This window comes from Trachemys scripta, chromosome 4 (assembly GCF_013100865.1).
Source record: "Trachemys scripta elegans isolate TJP31775 chromosome 4, CAS_Tse_1.0, whole genome shotgun sequence".
Lineage (NCBI taxonomy): Eukaryota > Metazoa > Chordata > Testudines > Emydidae > Trachemys > Trachemys scripta.
The window spans coordinates 138,169,540-138,192,403 of record NC_048301.1 but is presented as its reverse complement, the minus strand read 5'-3'; the positions used below and the strand labels follow the sequence as shown (position 1 = coordinate 138,192,403).

Here is a 22,864-nt window from a genome sequence, read left to right as displayed (position 1 = left end):
ATACCACCAAATGCAACCCAGTGACATGCCAAATACACCCCCCAAACTGACATGTCCCCCCCACACACATACAATAGCCACACACAGCACACCACCCGTCCAACACACCCAAACATATAGGCCGACGCACACAGCAACCCCCCACTGACAGAAGGCTCCCACCTGCATGCACAGGGACACTGGGCCAACAGGCAGCAACCCGCAGCAGACACCACACAGCACAACGCCTGGCCCAGGGAACCCCCCAGCAAAGGCAGACCCACAAGTACACTCACACATGCGCCCCCCTCCCGGGGACTCACACAACACCCCCACCCCAGGCACCCCCGGAAAGGCTTCTCCCCGCCCTTGCCCAGGGCTCCGGGCTCCCCGCGGCCCGGCCGGGGGGCAGCGCCTCGGGGCGGGGGCTGAGGGGCGGAGCCTGGCAGGCAGCTGGGGAGCGCTCCAGAGCCGGCCCGCCAGTGGTGCAAGCGGAGCGAGGAGCCGGCTGCGCGCCCGGCGCTGGTCATGTCCCGCTCGGTGCCCGGCTCTGAGCCCCCCGCAGCGCCTGGGCTGTGAGCGGGAGGCCCCGGGAGGCGCGGCTGGACGCCCATGGAGGAGGCGATGGACAAGGGGGGCGACATGGCCTCGGTGAGCGACTTCGACCCCATCGCGGGCAGCATCCCGGCCACCAAGGTGGAGCTCACCGTCTCCTGCAGGTACGGGCAGCCGCGCCGCTACGGAGATGGGCGCTGCCGCGGGCCCGGAGGCAGGGCGGGCGGGGGCGGAAAGTTTGTGCCTGTGCAGAGAGCCGAGGGGGAGCTCGCCGAGGGGTGCCGCTGAGCTTGGGGTGAGCGGGGGGACGACGACAATGAGCCATTCCCATAGGCGCTGGCACTAGCGGGGGAGGGGTGGGGGCTACGGCACCCCCGTCGGGAAGTGGTTTCCATCCTAGCCAATCTTTGCAGTTTGGGTCAATGGCTCTCAGCGCCCCGCTATATACACTGGAGAGTGGGGGTCCTGGCAGGTGCGGAATTGGCTGGTGGCAGGGCCAGCTGGGGGGCTCCCAGGGCCATGCCCCACGCAGGGAGCCGCTCTGGAGGCAAAACTGTGTGTGAGTGTGTATCTGTGTCTCACTGCGTGTGAGTGTGTAGCGCTGTGAGTGTGTCTCTGGGTGTGTGTGTAGCAGGGTGTGTGAGTGTGTAGTGCTGTGAGTGTGTCTCTCTGGGTGTGTAGCGGGGTGTGCGAGTGTGTAGCACTGTGAGTGTGTCTCTGGGTGTGTGTGTAGGGGGTGTGTGAGTGTGACTCACTGGGTGTGCATCTCAGTGTGTGTTATTCCTTAGCAGTGCATAGCTCTGGATTGTCTCCAGTACACAGGCAGTCCTGGGGTGGTTCCCCCAAGGTGCCCAGCCAGTCCTGGCTGGGGGGACATGGTTGTTCTCAGAGTTGAAATCAGCAGCAGCCCCCATTGCTTTAGCACAGCTGCCCCCCCACCCCGAGGCTGTGCACCGTGCTCCCCTGCAGTGTTTACTTCTCCCCCCACAGCCTTGGCGAGCAAACCCAGCGGGCTGCCCAGACACCCAGGGTGTTCTGATTCGCACCTTCCATGGCATGGGATCAGAGAGGAAGTTTCTTTGAGGCAGGAGCAGTCACCTGGATAGCAGCCTGGATCCCTGGTCTGGCCTGGATCCGGTAGGGGTGGGGGTTTTAGTGCAGGCTCCATCGTGCAGTACTTACTCAGTCGAACTGATTCCTCCCTGTGTGTCCCCGAGCTCTCTGTGCAGAGGGCCCTGCAATGGGGATGGGCGCAGCCCCCCAAAGAAGGGGTTGGGAGCCTGCAGAGGAGGGCAGGGGAGGAGAGAGGCACATGGGACAGGTTTTTATGGGATTTGGGCACCAAAGACCCAGGGGCTCCCATCTGGCCCAAGGTCTCTTCCCACTGACTCAGTGGAGATCTCCCAGCAAAAACAATGCAGCCCAGGAGTCCTCCTGAGGATCCTGTGGGTGTGGGACTGCCAGCCCTCCGGCTCATTCAGCCTGAAGGGAACATCACAAGGGAACCCTCCTGGAGATTTCCACCCCAGCCCCCTCCCCCAGGGGCGAGTGAGGGGGGGCACCAAATGACTATTTGGGCAAAGTGCGCCAGGCACCAGCGGGAGCTGTGTCCCTGTGAGGTGCTGGGTTTGGCTGACAGGCTCAGCAATCAGCTGATGTACGGGCTGGATTCCAATCTGTCACACACTGGTGTAAATCCAGAGCAACGGAGTTACTTCAGATTTATGCCAGCGTATCCCAGCCATGATCTCAGTTATCCCGGTGTAAATCTGGAGTAATTCCACTGTAACTCCTGATTGACATTGAGGCAAACGAGAGAATTGGGCCCAGTCATTCTGGATTTACACCAATAACTCCCAGAGAGCAGTCTGGCCCCAGTGCGCTTATCCTCAGACTTAACATGCAGGGAGTAAATGGGGAGCCTTAAACTGCTGTGCTCTGTTCTGAGCCTTGTTATATGGGTGCCAGGCTCAATAAGCAACGTTATTCCTAATGCTACTTAAAAAAGAGACTGGCCTTTTCTTCCTTCACTGGTTTAGATTAAAGAAGGAAAAATGTGTGTAGAAGAGAGAGAGTGAGCCAGATCCTCTGCTGGTGTAAACAGGAGCAGCTCCATTGGCTTTGATGGAGACTCTATGGCTTACCCCAGCCAAGGATTGGGCCCGGAACCTGGGCCAGCCACACCCAGTTCCCCTCATTCCCCAGTGGCATGGGAAGTTCTTTTCCTCATGTGGCTATTTTAGAAAGTTCTGATATTTTATTGCAAGAAGCCCCAGCAGGTGCTTCCCCCTGGTTGTTTTTCTCCCTGCACTTAGAGCTGGAGATTGCCTGGGTGTGTGTTTGTGTCAGGCATTGCCAGGCGGAGATAAGCCAGACTGAAGCGAGAGGGGCACCCACTAACGGTTGGGCGGGGTTGGCTTTACTGCCAGCACCTGCCCCGAGCCAGCCCTTCCGAGCAGCATCAGGACTTATCCAATTCCCGCAAGACGGAGCGTGGAGCGAGGTTTAGGAGACACATATCTGGAAGGACACAGCATAGGTAGAAGGATGCTCTTGTGATCTATCTATCCGCATACACACCATCTATCTAGCTCTCTATCTCAGAACTCCTGGATTCTGTTATCAGCTCTGACACTGATATCTTGTGTGGCCTTGGACAAGTCCCAGACCTTCTCTGTGCCTCAGTTTCCCCACCATGCCTGGGGGTTGGTACGTCTGAGTTCCTGCCTTGCATGGTGCTGCGAGGATTAATTAGTCAATGTCCATAAAGTGTTTTGAAGACGAAAAGCCCTGGGGAGGTGCTAAGGATTATGTTAATTCTTTGCGTCCCGGCACTGAGGTTTTGCTCTGTGCTGCAGCAGGGACTTGCTGGGAGTTCGGTTTACGTGGCCTAGCAATTGAGAGAGCTACGGAAGGGATATGAGACCCAGGTTCCTGTTTTATACTGTCCAGAGCTAGTCAGACATTTTCTATCAAAATTATTTTTTGGTGGAATGTGTCTGTTACAAGGAAAGGGACGTTTCTGCAAAGAGAGTCTGGGTTTGTTTAAATTTTGGGGGTTTTCAGCAAAACCCCAAAATTGTTGGAGAGGGGAGGGGTTGGGCAAAGGAAGTTTAAATTTTCAGTTGCCAAGAACAGAAAAATCAGTGTTCAATTTTTTGACAAAATACCCCACAAATGTTCAAAGAAGAAATTTGGTAAAAATGAAAAAAACCTTTTCATCAAAACTGTTCACGGGCAAAAGAAACCTTTTCCTGACCAGCTTTCCCACTGTCTGCCCCTCTCGCACCAGTGGCATTCACTGGCCCTGGTGTCCACCATTCGTGCAATCTGCCCTCCAGGTGAGGCCTAGATCAAACTGCTGCCTTGGGTCCTGTCTGAACTAGCAAAATTACTCTGTTCCCAGACTCAGTTGAGAAAGGTGGCTGGAACATGTCATGGTCCATCTACACAAGCAAGGCTCAATGGTAATAGTCCTTAGCTCTTCCTAGCACATTCCATCCTGAGATCTCCAAGCAGTCTACAGAGGAGGTCAGTTTTATCCTCCCCATTTTACAGATGGGGAAACCGAGGCACAGGAAGATGAAGTGACTTGCCCAAAGTCACCCATCTGTGATGAGAACCAGGTTTCCTGAGTCTCAGCCCAGTGTTCTAGCCACTAGATAATGCTGTCTCCCATGTGTTAAGTGTGTCAAGGCGCTGGGATGTTGTAACTGACCCTGGAGGTTTTGCTGCTTCTCACTACTGAGGTGATTGAACCCTGCAGTGGAGGAGCCGGGTTTTGCAGCTGGGGGGCGAAGGGTCATTGGTGGGGGGCTGGAGAGCGAGTGAGGTCTGCGCTCACCGGGCTGCGCTTGTTCCTGTCCCATGAGGCTGGGCCCAGCTCTCCACGGCGGGTGTTGCGGCCTGGTGCACAGGGTCACTGTGCCATTCAGGGTTGGCCTGGCCACCCCCTGTCATGACGCTCTTCAGCCCCAAGTGTGGGGGAGGGGCAGTCACCCCCCACCCTATTAGCTTGGCCTCTGGAACCCAGGTTAGATACATGAGCCTGCAGGGGGAATAGCCACCCAGGCTGTCCTGGGCGTGCCGAGGCCCAGGGCTGGAAAAGCAGGGGGAGTCGGAGTCAGCACTGAGGTGCTGGGAGTGCGCGGGGGGGTCCAGGACTGGTACCGCAGGGGGCTGTGAGTCGAGAGGAAGGACACTGACAGAGCTATTGGTACGGCGACAGAGGACTGGAAAGGCAAGAGGTGCTCCTGGTTGGGTGTTGATCAGGATGGAGGGGCACTGGCAGAGCTGGGCGGGGGAGCTCAGAGCTGGGGCAGCAGGGGGCTGCCGGTTGGGATGGAGGGGCAGAGCTGTGCAGGGACCCAGGCTTGGTAGTACGCTGTTGTCATGGGGGTTGAGGAGCATTGGCAGAGGGGTGTGGATTAGCTGGCACAGGCTCTGCCAGTGCCATAGCTCTAGTGATCAGCTTCTCACTGTGATGAGCTCCAGGAAGCAGGAGCCAGCGCCATTCAGTTCAGCAGCAGCCTGCTCCTCGCCATTCCTTCACACCTCTCTCCATGAGTCACCCTTTAGATCCCAGCTGTAACCGGAACCGTCACTAGACCGCGTGAGGGCAATGTTCATAGCGCGGAATTGCCGAACGCACCACTCTGTGACATCCCAGGCACGTGGCTGACAGTGTCAAGGGTCAGTGGACCGGGAAGTGATGTGGGGTCCAATCCAGGCCCCGCTGAGGTTAATGGCTTCCCATGATTAGAGGAGGGGAGGCAGACTTTTTCAAAGATTATTTCAGTGCATTTTTGTGCTGAGTCCATCCTCGAGTCTGATTAGCGGGGCTGGTTGGTGCATGATTCTGTGCTGACCTTCCGTGGGGAGGAATAGTTTGTTCACCTTTATGATCTGTAAAGAATGACTGAACTTTTTAAAAGCTTTTTTCCCCTACTTGTTTTTACTATCAAGTTTTTTATGTTTTTTGCTGGAGGTCTCTGGAGGACCAGAGTGTGACCTTTCTCTTTAATGGAAAGGGCGGAGGAGTTTTGCTCTTTAACATAGAAATCTTTCCTCCCAATGGTGTGCTAGGCCTTTGTGTTAACGAGGTATGAACAAAAAACAAACCCAGACAGCTTGGAGTAGCCTGAGTTAAAATCCCTTCCCCCTCTCAGTGCTCAGTGGTACCTGTGATGACTTAATCCTGCCAGTTCTCTGATTGTCCATAGAGACATCGAGGAAAACCAGGGTAGACAAGACTTGAATTTCAAATGTAAAAAACAAGCAGGGGAAAGATAATTTTTTAAAAAAAAGAACACACAGCTAGACAGACACCCACACCTTGACACACACACAGGCAGAAAGATACAGACCTTTCAGGCTTCCTTTATCTGTCCTCAAGAAGCCAAGGAATGTGCAGCCATCAATCCCTCCTCCCCCGGCATGTCAGTTATCCCTCACTTTTCAGTGTTGCTTTGCAGTTTGCCTATGACAGTGGCTCATTTGCTGCTGACCTTTCCATTTCTTAGCAACAATCAACAATAGACATTCTGTGCCAGAGTCAAATGGCTTTAAAGAGGGATTAACTGGGGGCCTGAATACATTCAGAGGGACTCTTTCTTGCCCCACTCTCGGTCACACATGATGGATTAGCTGTTCCTGGGCTGCTGGAGCTACCATGCAGCAATCGGAGCAGCGTAAGGAACGGACGTGTTGTCTGCCTTGCCCAATCAGAGAGCAGCTCGCCCACATAACTAGTTTTTCTTTTAAAGCACATTGTGTCGGAAGCGTGTTTCCCCTTTAAAGCCTAGCGCGTCTCCATGGGAAATACTGGCTCCTCACTGAGGATGTGCTGTCTTCCAACTCGGATTGCTGAATTCTGCTCAGCTGTTGCCTTTGCTTACATAACACCCCGGGATGTAACAGCCTTCCCTGTTCACCTTTACTGGTGTTCCAGGAATTCCTTCCACTTCTCCCAGCACTGTGATCGCAGGCTGGGATTCCTACCCCTAGCGACAAATGGGGAAACTGAGGCACAGAGCGGGGAAATGACTTGTCTGAGGTCACATAGTGAGGGCCAGCTCTTCACTGGTGTAAATGGTGTAACACCATTGATTTCAATTGACAGCAGTTGAGGGTCTGGTCCTTTCAGTAGCAGAAAGTCCAGGTCTGAATGCTAGTCCCTTGCGCTAACCACTCAGTACTACTATTGCACTACACCTAGTGACGTGCAGGTACCATCTGTGCCTACAGGGCTTCTCCCATTGCGCCCTGAATTAGCGGAGGCATTTCATTATTGCACTAGGTTACCAATGGCTGCCTTGGCACACACCCTTCCAGCTTTGGCATCTAAGTAGAACAGACTATGGCCAAGATTTCCAAGGATGGGGGCCTGGCAGGGGCCAGGAAGGAATTTCCTCATCTGTCGCTCTACCGTTGCACAGGACAGCTGCGGTTTGGGTGGGCGGTGTCTCTTTGCCCTCCTCCGAGCACTGATCCTTTAGCAGGATGCAAGACAAGCTGGGAGGTTGGACAAGGGAGCACATGGCATGTAGGGCTCCTGCTCTCCTGTAGGAGGTGGGCTGTCAGATCACGTGGTCCAATGCAGGGCCGGGAACTAGACAGAGCAATGACCTGAAAGTCTTTGGCAGGAGGCGGGAGCCCATCAGTCCTGAGCCAGCCCATGTGGCCAAGTGTGGCTTTGTCTCCTGCTGGTGGCTGGAACATGTGGAACGGTTTGTGAGACTGTTGCTGCCCCTGCGTTCACAGGGCTGGTCCGTCGCTCAGGCAGTAGGGGCCCCGCCCAGGTGCACTCCCAAGGGATGGGCCAGGTGTGTCACAGTGGGGAAAGTGGAAGGGGTCAGGGAGGCAGGCAGTGGCAGTGACTTTGGTGGGCAAAGCAGCCTGAGGCCAGGAATGCATCAGGAGCTGTGGAGAGACGAAAGGTCAGGGTGGCGAGGAGGGGAAGGGGCTGTCTGGGGAACATCAGGGCAGGTGAGAGCAGCGAGGGCTGTTTGTCATTGCTGCTCCGAGTTGCAGAGGTGGGTTTTGTTTCCCAGAGGCCTTGACTTAGGAGCACGAGACCCGCTGATAGTCGCTAGAACTTGTGCTCTTAGATTGCTGGGCGCCTCTGAGAGATCCTGCTTGCAGGGAGAAGGGAAGGGCTATTTCACTGATGCAATGAAAAAGCAGGCTGCCAGAGCCTTGTGATGAATATAAATTCCAATCCATAATATATGATGCCCCAAGCTAATAGATTTTAATGACAAATCACAGCTGAGGAGGAATAAAAAGCAAGCCGCCTGTTCTGGGAGCCACCTAGCTTCTGGGCAGAGGGGAGCCAGCACCCCGCCCAGAGAGAGGATTGTGACAGGCTGAGTCATTTAACTGGGGCAAAGCCTCAGGCAGCATGAATTGGTGTCGCTCCAGGGATTTACACCAGCTGAGGATCTGGCCTGATGTTTTCTGTGGGTTTGGATGGCTTGTGGGGACTGGGAGTGAGATCTGTCCCCTGGTTACAGGCTCCAATCCAGTGCACACTGATGTGGATGGAAGCTGATGCCATCCGGCGCCTGGTTGGCAGATCTCAGTCCAGTTGCTAATGGACACACGTCACCACAGCCACCAGCACTGGCGGGAGGGAGTCCCAGCAGAATGGCCATGGAGCCCAGACCCCCTCTCACACCGAGACAGGGGCACCACAGGTGAGGGCTAAGCACAGGGCAGGGTAGCTAGCTCTGCTGGTGCTGCACCCGTGCTGTAAACAGAGAGGGCATCGGTCCCCAGGGCTGCCAATCAGAACCTGCCATGACAGCCTGGGTAAAAGCAGCGGAGAAAGGGGGCTGTAGCCTCCCTTTCCAGGTGTAGCCTAGCGGGGGCTGACGACGGTGAGATAGCAGGGGTTGTGGACAACAGGTAGCAGCCCTGCCAAGGGGAGCAGGCGGGGTGACAACGTCTAGGGGCCTGATTCTCCTCTAACTTACACCGGTAGCTCCAGTGCAGTCAGTGGAATCACACACATGTAGGACCAGTGTCAGTGAGAGAGGAATCAGGCTGCTCGAATCCAGCGAAGAGCGAGCGTCACCTTAGCCTCTAAGGATAGAACCAGGAACAATGGGTTTAAACTGCAGCAAGGGAGGTCTAGGTTGGACATTAGGAAAAAGTTCCTAACTGTCAGGGTGGTTAAACACTGGAACAAATTGCCTAGGGAGGTTGTGGAATCTCCGTCTCTGGAGATATTTAAGAGTAGGTTAGATAAATGTCTATCAGGGATGGTCTAGACAGTATTTGGTCCTGCCATGCGGGCAGGGGACTGGACTCGATGACCTCTCGAGGTCCCTTCCAGTCCTATAATCTATGAATCTATGAATCTATGAGTCACAATGGGCCAGACCCACACAGCTGGTGTAAAGCACCGCGGCTCCATTGACATCAATATCGCTACGCTGATTTACACCAGCTGAGTGTCTGGTCCGACTTCTGGAGCGTTGCTGAAGCCTCTACAAGACTGAACGCTCGCCTGAACCTTATCCTCTGATTGGAGGCTGCAGCCTGGGCGGGGACTCAGGTGGGCTTCTGCTGATAAGTGCAGCCTGGGCCCAAGAGGTGCCGAGGTCTGGGAGGAATGATAGTGGGCCCTAGCTGAGCTTTTTGGGATCTCCTACCCATGTCAGGTCCAGCCTGAGTACTGAGGGAAGGTCCGTCCCCAGCAGAACTATGAAATTCCTCCTAACCCCATGCCCCTCGGCTCCCCCCGCGCTCAGAGAGCCATCTCCACCGAGGAGCAGATTGGTGCAGTGTGGAGACCGACAGAGCTGGGATCTGGCCTGGAACCATCCCAAAGTTCTAGAGGGTCGGGATCAGGTGTTTGGCCCTGCCTCAGCTTTAGAACATGTGTGTGAGAATTTCAGGCTAGTCTGGGAACAGCCGTGAAAACAGTCGGGGTGTCAGTCGGTCCTAGTCCCGTTTCTGCAATCTTTCAGCAGCCTGGGCTGGCCTCACGCATGGCCTCCAGCTCAGATTTTGATCCCTCAGCTGTAATATCGACTTGGAGACGGAGTTGAGGGATTTCTCCAGGGACGCTGTTCTGGCCTCAGGGGTCCTTGGCATGGGGAGAGCTGCAGGAGAGGAGGCTGAGGTCTAAGGCAGCTAAGGGACACGCGAAGGCTGGGTTAGCAATGCTGTCTATGGAGGCTGTAAATCAGACACGGGATACCCATTGATTCTGTTCTACTGTAAGTAAAAACTACAGGGGCACTGCCTAACCCTGGAGCTGGCAGGACCTCAGAGCTGAGCAGCCCTCCATGGGGCCTCTAGACAGGATTAGAGCATTTCTCCGATGGCTCGCCTCAGCGCCCATCAAACAGGCCCGCATCCTCTCGCCAGGGCAGCAATGCACGCAGCACACACCCACTTTCGCAGTGCCTCCGGCCACAGAACTCACCCAACCATTCATTGTGTAGCAAGTCAGATAATTAGCTCCTTATATATAATCCATGGGGTACCTTCCTCTTGTAACAGTGGCTGGATAGGAAGCTGTTTTTGTTTGGGGTTTTTTTTGCCCCAGGAAGGAGAAAAGATACAAAATTCAAATTCAAATAAATTCTTTCCGCTCTGCAGAAGTTGGACTGTTTTTCTAACCCTGCCTGTATTCACTGTGATTATATCACATTGCTGTAATTGACCTAGAACCCTGCTTCTTAAGAAGTGTTCGGGATAAGTGATTCCATTTCATGGGGGGGGGGGGTAACTTGAGCAGAATTTCAGATTCTGAGCACATTTATGACCTGAAAGCTCCCCCCGCTTCACTCCCTATAGCTATGGAATTACTCTGGTGTTAAACCTGCTCCATGAGATCAGAGTCAGGCCACGGGCCTAGTTCTGATCTCAGTGATTCTGGTGTAAATCAAGAGTCACTCTGTAGAAATCTCTGGAGTAGTTATTGGTGTAACTGATGTGAGAGCAGAATCTGGCAGTCTGTGTAAATTCGTGACAGGTGGCTACACTGATTTACACCAGTTGAGGATCTGGCCGATAATTTTTCCTCCTGTCTCTTGTGTGTGTCCGAGTTTCTCACATGGTGATTGCTGTCTGATTTGCCACTGTAACCAGCGAAGGAATTAATTCTGAATCCCTCTCCTATGGAAATTGCTGGATCAGAAAGAGAAGGGGCTTTGTCTGGAGCTGTACAACTTGACCTTGGTTTTCAAAAAGAAAAACAGATGGGGGAGCCAAGAAACCGTGATGTCAAGTGTGTTTTTTCCTGTTTATTTGAGATTTGATTTGATTTTTTTCTGTTAAGGACCTGGACTGATGGATTGCCCCCCCCCTCCCTTTCCTCTGTGTTCCCCTCCTCAGCTGCTTGCACTACCCCTAATCAACCTGACCCTTAGGAGAAAAACAAAAACCCAGCCCTCTAGCCCCAAGTCATAGGTGTGTTTGTTTCTTTAAAATTCCACTTTGTCCAGACCCTTCCACAGGGGACTCAATAACAGAGCACTCCCTGCTGGCAAACAGGGCCGGCTCCAGGCAACCAAGCACATGCTTGGGGTGGCACCTAGTAAGGGGCGGCCAATCTTGGGGTGGTGGTGGGCAGCGCAGCGTGGCGTGGCATTCCGCGGGGCGGAGGGGCGCTCTGACGGCGCGGCGCTTGGCGGGGGGTGCTCTGGCGGCGCGTTGCGCGGTGCTCGGCGGCGCGGCGCGCAGCACTCAGGGAGGGGTTCTGGCAGCGCGGCGCTCGGCGGGGGGGGGGGGGCGGGCCCCGGCGGGGGCGCGGCGCTCGGCTGGGGGGCGGCGCGGGGTGCGGCGCTCAGGGGCGGGGAGGCTCGGCGGGGCAGCGCTTTTTTTTGCTGCTTGGGGCAGCAAAAAAGTTAGAGCCGGCCCTGCTGGCAAAGGCTGGCACTGGAGTAGCTGGGAACTTCCCGCACAGCCAGCGCGCCTACACCATTCCCTCCTGGCAGAGGCTGGTATTTGAGTCCCTGGGAATCCCTTACAGCCAGTCTCTCCGGATTGTGCCCCACAGCGCCCCCTACTGGTGGATTTTGGGACTGAAGGTCAGGTCACTGCTAAGAGCTCTCCATGGCCTGACTCCTAGAATCATAATATAGAGACAGAAAAGACCTACCAGAATTAGGTCCCATGTGGACCATCTCCCTGGTGGCTCATGGGGTCTAGTTCTACACTCTGGTTGGGCAGATCCTGTGCTTCCATAGCCACTGTGTTCTGTAGCAACTCCTTTTGGCTCAAGTTGGTCCTGGTGCCAGCCAGAGCTCGTTCCCCATTCCCTGCAGCGAGGCTGGGACGGGAGTACTGAGAGCCTCCCAGGACCAAGCTCTCTCACCACTCTCCAGGGCAACGCAAGTGGGCAGAGGCTGACCCACACCAGAGCTCCAGAGTGGCTGAGAGCTCTTCAGGAGCTGATACTCCTGTGCTAGCCCCTTCATTGCCTCCTGCCAGCTGGTGCTGGGCTAGGCCAGAGCCTCCCTGTGGTCTTTGCTGCTGTGTTCTTCTCTTCATCCCTTCTGGCTGACAGGCTTGCTCCTGGAGCAGCTCAGCACTCCTACCCAGGGCCCTGCGGAGCTCCTCGGCGAGCATGCCGAGGTACGTACACGGTGTCCTGTGTTTTCTTTACTCCGATTGCCCTCTAGGTGGCTGGAATGCCATCAGCTGTGAGCAGCCAGCTGAGCTGGCCAGTAGCACATGGTTCCTAAAGGATAAATTCCTACATGCATTAAGGACATGGTCCTGCAGGGAGCTGAGCACCTGTTTGGATGTGCTCAGCACATCTCTGGACGGGCCCCTAAGAAGCACCTGAGGAAGAGGCCAGTGAGGCTATTGACATACAGCAGGTGCTAAGAGGGAGGTGGGGGCGGGGGCTTATCTTTGCTCGGCTGCATTTGCAGAATGACTGGAGCTGGGCACACACAGCATCTCTGGCTGCCACTTTGCACTTGGTAGGCATCTGGGCGCTAGGAGTATTTTTGGAGAGCCCCGGAGATAAAGGGAGGCCGTGCTGAGGAATCTCGTCATCCTCTTTTGGCCCAGGGCTGATCAGCCAGTTGGTTAAGGAGACCGCAGCCTGGCTTCTAAAGGTTCTTTCCCATTTGGCCATAGGATATTGGCTCAGTAGCTCGAGTGGTGAGCTGTGGAGACTGGAGTTCCCTGCTCAGCTATGGGGCGGGACGGGGGAGGTGCAGGCACACTCAGCTGACACGATGGTCATTCTATAGATGTGCATGGCAGGTGCTTGGCGTCTGCTGTGCTCAGCAGTGTGAGGGCAGGAAACTGACCTGGCGCTTCCAGGTCGAGTGGAATGCTGGGTTTGTGGCTGAGGCAGAGCACGGGGCCTCGGGCACTGGGGGCTCAACTCCTGACTCTGCCCAGGAGTCGCTGGCTGACCTCGGGCGCTTGCTTGCGCTGCTTCCGGCTCCCAGCTCCCTTGTGCTGAGCTTATCTATTTCCACTGTAAGCTCCCTGAGGCAGGGGCTCTTCCCTACGCTGGGACGTGCAGCACTGAGCCCAGTGGCTGTAATGGTGCAAATAGAGACAAAGCTCCCCAGCTCCCTGGGCCTTTCCCAGCTGTGTCCTGGGGAAGGCTCCGGGAAAGAAGGGGCAGCAGTTCTGGGACCGCAGCGCAGTTCGTGCACAGCCCAGTTAGGGGATCTCTGCAGCACCTGCTCTGGAGCTCAGCAGGCAGCTGTGGCATGGGACTTTGGGGTCCTTCAGCTGCCCCTGTTGGTGAGCTTAGGAGCAGCTAAGGAAGGCGAGAGTCATGGGAGCGCTCCACCCACAACTGAGCTGCTCTGGGTACGAAGAGCCTGGCGCTCGTCCGAGGGCACCTCTCCAGCGCAGAGGGCTGTGGCGTCTGATTGGCCTGGTGACCTGTGCTGAGGTGGGCACTCCCATCAGATCAGGCCTCCCAAGGGGAAGCGGGGGAGATGCAGCCAACCCTCCCCTCCTGCCATCGCCAGCCGAGCTCCAGGCCCTGGTTCCCCGGCCTGCCCGCGTGTGATTAATGGGCCAATCTGTCTCGGCTAACAAATCAGCTGATGCCCATTAGAGGTCTGGGGGCTGCTTGCCAATTGCTGGGACGTGCTCCAATGGGCTGATCTAATGCACCACACGGAGTGGGGGAGGAGGGGCAGGACTGAGCCATCAGCAAACAACTCCCCCCGGCTGGGGAACTCTGGATGAGCTTCCTCAGGGACCAGAGCCCTCGTGGTGCTTTGCCCCTGATGCAGCCCTGTCTCTCCTGATCTCCCCACTTGCCCTGGGTGGAATCACCTGTCTGCTCACAGGGTCCCCTGAGTCTCCCTGAGCCCCCTCCAGGTTCTCTGATGTGGGCACAGCTGCCTTCTGGCCTATCCACCCCAAATCACTGCCCTGGTCTCCCAGGGCCTTCATGGCCCCATCTACGTCCAGGATCTCCTCTCCTCTAACCTCCCCCCACTGCTGCCTCTCAGCTATCTGCTCCCCCCAGTCTCTCAAGGTCTGCACTGTTGCTGCTGACCCAGGTCTCTGGAAGGGTTTCCCTGCCCACCCCCTGCACTCTCCCCAAACAGAATCAAACCCACCCCATTCACAATGCCTACGAGCAGCCTTCTAGCCTTCCCTAGCCCAGCGTCCATGCCATGTTCTGTCTTCCTGCGCCCCCCCCCCCCCCCCCCCCCCCCCCCCCCCGGGCGGGGGGGGGGCGGGGGGGCCCCCCCCCCCCCCCCCGCCCCCCCCCCATTTTTTTTCCCCCCCCCCCCCCCCCCCCCCCCCAGCTCTTGCTGCCATGGGCTGGGAGGCAGATGTGTGGCTCCATCTTACAGGGTCACATCCCATTGCTCGGGTTTAGACCCCCATTGTCACTGCTGCTCTGAGCACCCCTCCCAGCCAGGGGTTTAGCTACATTGCAGCCCCTTGGAGTAGCACCCCCCTTCCTTACATGGTGCATGCTGGGCTGGCAGGCTAGTTCTGATCTGCACTGCAAGAGCTATAGGTAACAGCACGCCTGGACGGGACATCTGCAGGGATTGCACCTGGGACCTGTGGATCTAAGAGTATCCAATGCTACTGCTGGAACCAAAGAGCTGGAAGGCACTAGCAGACTCATGGACCACTTGCTGGAAGCCTACTTGTCTCTTCTTTCTCCTTTTGAATGATTGCAGTTTCCACCGGGCTCTCATGAAATGCAGCTACCTCTAGGGCGGAGCCCAGCAGTTGTTGGACAGCTGACAGTAACAACAGTGCAAGCAGGAAGTGAATGAGACTGCTGCTTACCGGTACAAGAGAAATCACAGGGGAGGAGAGCAATTTGCTGAGTAGGAGACTGGCCAGGGTTCTGTGAATAACATCCCTTCTCAGGGAATAGAACTGGGAGCCCTGGTGCCTACTGCCCTGCTCTAGTGACTAGACAGCATTTCCAGGTGTGTGGATCAGGGTGAAAGCCACAAAACATACAATCAAAATCCCCCCTTTCCCCCACCCCAGTCCTCCTGGCTCAGCTGATCTTAGCTGGAGGCCTTTGCAGTTCTCCAGGGGCAGAAAGAAAACTCTTAGGGCTACAGGAGTGCAGCTGGCTGTGAATCGATGCTCTGAGCTGGAATGGGTCCCAGCCCTGGTCGATGGGAGGATCAGATGCTGACAGAATGAACTCTTTCTCTAATGAGAGAACCTCCTGAAACCTGACTGGGCTAATTAAGAGACATGGTGGGAAACTCCAGCCCAGGGAAGCCAGACCAAAGAACCTCTCAGCATCTCTTTAACTAGGCCTCAGGGCCTGACAGTGCTGAGCAGTCGCTGTGCAGGCACCATCTCCCTTCAGCACCGGGTCCGGAGAGAGACGGCTCCAGGAAGGGGGAAATCTCCTGGCCTGGGACAACCTGCAGAGTGGCTTAAAAATAGCCAGAAAGCAACAACTGAAGGTGCCACCTGGGAGCAGGGCCTAGCAGTCAGGACTCCTGGGTCCCAGTCCTGGCTCTGAGGCGGAGTGTGGCCCGGGGTTAGGACAGGGCAGGGCAGGGGGATTGTGACTCCTGGCGTCTCTTGTTAGTTCTGCCACCAACTAATTTTGTGACCCTGGACTTGCCCCCTGTAAGTCAGTTTCACTGTCTGTAAAAGCGGATGATTGATACCTGCCTGCCTATGGGAAGTGCTCAGCAGTCCCTGGGAGAAAGGTGCTACGTGAGTCCAGCACTACTGCCTGCCCGGCCCAGGCCCAGCATCCTGAATCTTCCCAGCCAAAGCCAACAACAGCCCTGAGATCATTTCCCTTTCACTGCATTAGGTGCTTCGGCAGGCGACAACTCTTGGGGAAACTCCACATCCTGGGCTCGTGCCTGGCCGGGCCACAGTTATCCAGGAGGCCAGACTAGATTATCGCAATGGTCCCTGCTGGCCTTGGATCTGACTAAAATTACAGCATCCCCATGTGCTTTACAAATGTCTGGGCGGCAGGGCCATGCTGCCCCCCTTCTATAGATGGAGAAACTAAGGCACAGAGAAGTGAAGTGAGTTGCCCAAGAACATACAGCAAGTCAGTGGCAGAGCAGAGCTAGGAACAGAACCCAGGAGTCCTGGCTCCCTTCCCCTCTGCTTTAACCCACTAGACCCCACTCCCCTCCCAGAGCCAAGAAGAGAGCCCAGGAGTCCTGTCTCCCAGCCCCTTCCCACCTTCATGGCTTCAGGCTCTGCCCTGATAATAAAAAATCTGCAAAGGTGTATATATATGTGGTATAAGAACATAAAAACGGCCATACTGGGTCAGATCAAAGGTCCATCTAGCCCAGTATCCTGTCTTCTGACAGTGGCCAATCCAGGTGCCCAAGAGGGAATGAGGGAACAGGGAATCATCAAGTGATCCATCCCCTGTTGCCCATTCCCAGCTTCTGGCAAATAGAGGCTAGGGACACCATCCCTGCTCTTCCTGGCTAATAGCTATTGATGGACCTATCTTCCATGAATTTATCTAGTTCTTTTTTGAACCCTGTTATAATGTTGGCCTTCGTAACTTCCTCTGGCAAGGAGTTCCACAGGTTGACTGTGCGTTGTGTGAAAAAATACTTCCTTTTGTTTGTTTTAAACACTTCCTTATTTACTTTCTCTACACCAGTCATGATTTTATAGACATCTATCATATCCCCCCTTAGTCGTCTCTTTTTCAAGCTGAAAAGTCCCAGTCTTATTAATCTCTCCTCATATGGAAGCTGTTCCATACCCCTAATCATTTTTGTTGCCCTTTTCTGAACTTTTTCCAATTCCAATAATATCTTTTTTGAGATGAGGTGACCAGATCTGCCCACAGTATTCAAGATGTGGGCGTATCATGGATTTATATAGAGGCAATATTATATTTTCTGTCTTATTATCTATCCCCTTCCTAATGTTTCTCAGAATTCTGTTTGCTTTTTTGACTGCTGCTGCACATTGAGTAGATGTTTTCAGAGAACTATCCACAATGACTCCAAGATCTCTTTCTTGAGTGGTAACAGCTAATTAAACCCCATCATTTTATACTTATAGTTGGGATTATGTTTTCCAATGTGCATTACTTTACATTTATTAACATTGAATTTCATTTGCCATTTAGTTGCCCAGTCACCCAGTTTTGAGCAATCCTTTTGTAGCTCTTCGCAGTGTGCCTGCGACTTAACTATCTTAAGTAGTTTTGTATCATTTGCAAATTTTGCCACCTTTTTCCAGATCATTTATGAATATGTTGAATAGGACTGGGCCCAGTACAGACCCCTGGGGGACACCACTATTTACCTCTCCATTCTGAAAACTGACCATTTATTCCTACCCTTTGTTTCCTATCTTTTAACCAGCTACCCATCCATGAGAGAACCTTCCCTATTATTCCATGACAGCTTACTTTGCTTAAGAGCCTTTGTTGAGGGATCTTGTCAAAGGCTTTCTGAAAATCTAAATACACTATATCCACTGGATCCCCCTTGTCCACATGCTTGTTGACCCCCTCAAAGAATTCTAGTAGATTGGTGAGGCATGCTTTCCCTTTACTAAAACCATGTCGACTCTTCCTCAACAAATTATATTCATCTATGTGTCTGACAATTTTGTTCTGTACTATAGTTTCAGCCAGTCTGATGTCAGACTGTAATTGCCAGGGTCATCCCTAGAGCCCTTTTTAAAAATTGGCATCACATTAGCTATCCTCCAGTCATCTGGGACAGAAGCTGATTTAAATGACAGGTTACAAACCACAGTTAGTAGTTCTGCAATTTCATATTTGAGTTCCTTCAGAACTCAGGGGAATACCAGCTCATCCTGGTGACGTATTACTGTTTAGTTTATCAATTTGTCCAAAACTTCCTCTATTGACACCTCAATTTGGGACAGATTTTTCACCGAAAAAGAATGGCTCAAGTTTGGAAATCTCCCTCACATCCTCAACCATGAAGACCCATACAAAGAATTCATTTAGGTTCTCCGCAATGACCTTATTGTCTTTGAGTGCTCCTTTAACACCTCGACCATCCAGTGGTTGTTTAGCAGGCTCCCGGCTTCTGATGTACTTAACATTTTTTTTCTATTACTTTTGGAGTCTTTGGCTAGCTGTTCTTCAAATTCTTTTTTGGCCTTCCTAATTGTATTTTTACACTTCATTTGCCAGTGTTTATGCTCCTTTCTATTTTCCTCACTTGGATTTAACTTCCACTTTTTAAAGGATGCTTTTTGCCTCTCACTGCTTCTTTTACTTTGTTGTTTAGCCACGGTAGCACTTTTTTGGTTCTCTTACTGTGTTTTTTAATTTGGGCTATACGTTTAAGTTGAGCCTCTATTATGGTGTCTTTAAAAAGTTTCCACACAGCTTGCAGGGATTTCACTTTTGGTGCTGTACCTTTTAATTTCTGTTTAACTAACCTCCTCATTTTTGTGTAGTCCTCTTTTTTTGAAATTAAATGCCACAGTGTTGGGCTGTTGTGGTGTTTTCCCCACCACAGGGATGTTAAATTTAATTCTATTATGGTCACTATTACTAAGCGGTCCAGCTATATTCACCTCTTGGACCAGATCCTGTGCTCCACTTAGGACAAAATCAAGAATTGCTAGGGGAGGCTAGAAGGCTGCTCGTAGGCATTGTGGATGGGGTGGGTTTGGTACTGTTTGGGGAGAGTGCGGGAGGTGGGCAGGGAAACCCTTCCAGAGACCTGGGTCAGCAGCAATAGTGCAGACCTTGAGAGACGCTGTGGGGAGCAATAAACATGCTGTAAACATCCAATAAACATGCTGCATTGGGTGCAATAAACTGGGTAGGCCCCACTCTGTTCCTGGACTCTGCCTGCCTTCTCCTTTTACTCCTGCAGCTTGTTCCTTTGTTGATGTTTTTGTTTTTATCAGGGGGTGTTTTGGGCTTTAAGTTTAAAGAATGTTAAATGTATCTAGCCCTCCCCCATACACTCCCCCTCTAAACCCCGTCACAAAATTCCCCTGTTAGCTGCTCCTGTCTGCTATCCAGCAGGAATTTCTCTAGTTCTTTTTTTGATCCCTGTGAGGCTAGGTGTACACTATGGGGGGGGGGGGGAGGTCGGGTCGACCTAAGATACGCAACTTCAGCTACGTGAATAGCGTAGCTGAAGTTGCGTATTTTAGGTCTACTTACCTGGCTGTGAGGACGGCGGCAAGTCGTCCGCTGCTGCGCTGCCGTCGACTCTGCTTCCGCCTCTTGCCATGGTGGATTTCCGGAGTTGACGGCAGAGCCATCGGGGATCGATTTTATCTCGTCTTCACTAGACGCGATAAGTCGATCCCCAATAGATCGATTGCTACCCGCCGATCCGGCGGGTAGTGAAGACATGCCCTTAGAGTTTTGTCCTTCACAACATCCCCTGGCAAGGAGTTCCACAGGTTCACAGTGCATTGTGGGAAGAAATACTTCCTTTTGTTTGTTTTAAACCTGCTGCCTATTAATATCATCAGGTGACCCCTAGTTCTCGTGTTATGTGCAGGGTTAAATAACACTTCCCTATTCACTTTCTCCACACCAGTCATGATTTATAGACCTCTATCACATCCCTTCTTAGTCATCTCTGTTTTAAGCAGAATAGTCCCAGTGTGTTTAATCTCTGCTCATATAGAAACTGTTCCATACCCTAATCATTTTTATTGCTTCACTCTCTACCTTTTCCAATTCTAATATATCTTTTCTGAGATGGAGCAACCAGATCTGCACGCACTGTTCAAGGTGTGGGCGTACCATGGATTTATATAGTGGCATTATATTTATTGTTTTATTATCTTTCCCTCTCCTAATGGTTCCTAACACTTCTGTTTGCTTTTTTGACTGCTGCTGCACATTGAGTGGATGTTTTCAGAGAACTATCCACAATGACGCCAAGATCTCTTTCTTGAGTGGTAACAGCTCATTTAGACCCCATCATTTTATATGTATAGTTGGGATTATTTTTTCCAACGTGCTTTACTTTATGTTTATCAGTGTTGAATTTCATTTGCCATTTTGTTGCCCAATTTTGTGAGATCCCTTTGCAATTTCTTCACATTCAACTTGGGACTTAACTAGCTTGAATAATTTTGTATCAACCGCAAATTTTGCTACCTCATGTTCACCCCCTTTTCTAGATCATTTATGAATATGTTGCACAGTACTGGTCCCACTACAGATCCTTGGGGAACCCCGCTATCTATCTCTCTCCATTCTGAAAACTGACCATTTATTCCAACCGTTGTTTCCTGTCTTTTAACCAGTTACTGGTCCAGAAGATGATCTTCCCTCTTATCCCATGACTATTTAGTGTGCTCAAGAGCCTTTGGTGAGGGACCCTGTCAAAGGCTTTCTGAAAGTCCAGGTACACTATATCCACTGGATCATCATTGTCCACACATTCATTGACCCTCTCACAGAATTCTAGTAGATTGGTGAGGCATGATTTCCCTTTACAAAAGCCGTGTTGACTCTTCCCCAACAAATTGTATTTGTCTATATGTCTGATGATTCTGTTCTTTACTGTTGTTTCAACCAGTTTGCCTGCTCTTTCTCTGTGTGGGGAAGCCATGGCTGATCTCCGCACTGCCTTGCGGGTGTGGGGATGCCCCGAGTGAGTGCTCCACTCCTGATCACCATGCCGAAGGGGAGGTGCAGCTCGCGGGCAGATCTCCCAGCTAGGCAATGGCAGAGCTGATCCACTAGCCTGGTGCCAGGGACTCTCCCATCAGCCGGGGGTGGGTGGGCGGGGGCTGGTGCATCGCGCTGCGAGGAGCGGAAACGCTCAGCTACTGGAAGGGGAAGGGTGTACTCCTTTCTTTAACCCTTGCCATGCCAGGGAGCTTTGCTAGAGCCTTCTCCAGGGCATGTGGCACATCCCTTGCCATTGCCTCCCCATCCTTGCTGTTCCAGTGCTGGCGCTTGCTCTCGGGTCGGTTTCCAGCAGCTCCCGGGAGCGCTGGGCAGCCGGGCAATGGGACAGAGGCTGAGCGTCCCCTGTGCCTGGTCTCGCCCATCAGGCGTGTGGGGTGCTGCAGGGTGCGTGCTGCTGCGAAGGGGCTGCATCCTCTGGGAGGGAGCACAAGCACTGGCTGAGAGCAGGGCCTGGGTTCTCTCCCTTACCCCAGTGTCCCTTCATTGACTTCACTGGCGTCACTCCTGATTTACACCAGGGGAATGAGAGGAGAACGGGGCCCAGTGGAGTCACTCCTGATTTACACTGGTGAGACAATAAAACTGTCAAAGTGGTGTGAATCCAGAGTAAGTCCATTGAAATCTCTCCAGTGGGTTCACTCCTGATTTATACTGGTGTAAATGATTGCAACATTTGAACCAGAGAGCTACACCTGCAGACACCCATGGAGGGTCTGAACCATTGTTTTAATTGACAGTCTTCCTGTGGTCGAAAGAAAATGCACATCTTATCAATGGAGGAATCAATAATCTGTATGCTGTAATGGCGATTGTCACTGGGGATCTCAAAACACTAAACAGCAGACACTAAGGTAGCACCAGAGCAGGGACTAGAATTCAGGATTCCTGCCCTTAGCCTTCCCTGCAGCACCACACGCCCCCTTTGGTAGAGCCCTGTTGTCTCTGAATGCCCCGGGAGATCCCAGGGGGTGAGGCTCCGGGAAGGCCTTGGGCTACTTTGCTTTTTGTGCATTAGCAAAGCCCACTTGGTATATTCCCTCTGCTTGCTGGCAACAATTCAATCTTGTATCCTAGCCACAGCCCAGCCAATCCTGCTCCTTGTACCATGCGTGGCACTCGGCGGAGCTCAGCTCCCCCCGCTGTGTGGAGAAGGGCTGGACGCAGCTTCTCCAGCTCTATGTGCACCTGCCTGAGGGGCTGCCGTGCAAAGCGCAACATCCTCTCTCTGCTACGCCGGTGGCTGGACCCCCCTCCCTGGTGTCTCAGCCCACTTCAGATGCCTGGCGAGCAGGGGAAGCCCTTCCCCTGAGCGGGAGGGCTGGTAAATCCCAAGTATCAGGAGACAGTAATGAGAAGCACATGTGATGTTCTGATAACTTGCCTGCGCTGGGGCTAGGGAGGGGGAGAGGGGATGGAGACAGAGAGAAAATACTGACTTAGAAGAGAGGCTGCCTTCCCTCACTTCTAGAACCAGCAACTGCTAAAAACCATGGGCCGACACGCAGATGGTGCAAATCAGCTGCTCTGACCTGTCAGGATCTGTGCTGGTTTACGCCAGCTGGGGTCTGGCACACCTGTGCTGGCAAGCACAGCTCCTGAGGGCTGGTTTATTTCCTTTGAGGTCCAGAGCGTGCTGGCTGACGGTGCCAGGTGTCTCCAGCTAACAGGCAGCTACGTAGATTGTACGCTCACCAGGACAGGGCCTGGCTTCTCATTACATGTGTGTGGCACTGGTGTGATGGGCTCTGACGCTTGCTGGCACACCTAGGCTCCATCACAGCATCAGTAATCACACTGCCCATCACAGCCCAGGAGAGGCAGGCTTCCTACCACTGACCCCTGCCAAGGCATCTCAGCCCTGCCCTGTCAGGTTTGTCCTCCAGTCTCCACAGCCCACTCACCCTTGGGCTCTCTGCTGAGGCTACAAACGAGGAAGTCAGTTGTCACGTTGGTTTTCTGTCAATGCTTGTGTGTTTGAAAGAGGCTGAGACCCTCTGAATTCATTGCACATGGGCCACGGCTGGGGAATGACAGCAGTTGCTGAGCAGGGATGCCTGGGGCCATCGAATCGATGGCCATGCTGCCGTTACCGTAGGTCCTGCTGTGATGTGTTTGGTCCGGCTGAGCCCTGCAGTTCGCTGGTGGAGAGACGGGGCTGCAAATGTTGGGTTTGGCATATTTGTGGTAGCAACAGCTTTTCCTGGACTCTCTTGGCATTTGTGGAAGTACGGAGAAGCC

General features: G+C 53.3%; 1 protein-coding gene across 1 annotated transcript in view; it reads left to right on the top strand.

Moving 5' to 3' along the window:
* Window positions 1-469: 469 nt before the first annotated feature.
* CPNE5 (copine 5) overlaps window positions 470-22,864 on the top strand; it is a 179,429-nt gene continuing 157,034 nt past the window's right edge. The window contains exon 1 of the mRNA XM_034767802.1: window positions 470-698. Within this exon, the coding sequence (XP_034623693.1) occupies window positions 592-698 (107 nt within the window). The 5' untranslated portion in view covers window positions 470-591. The remainder of the gene's footprint in view (window positions 699-22,864) is intronic.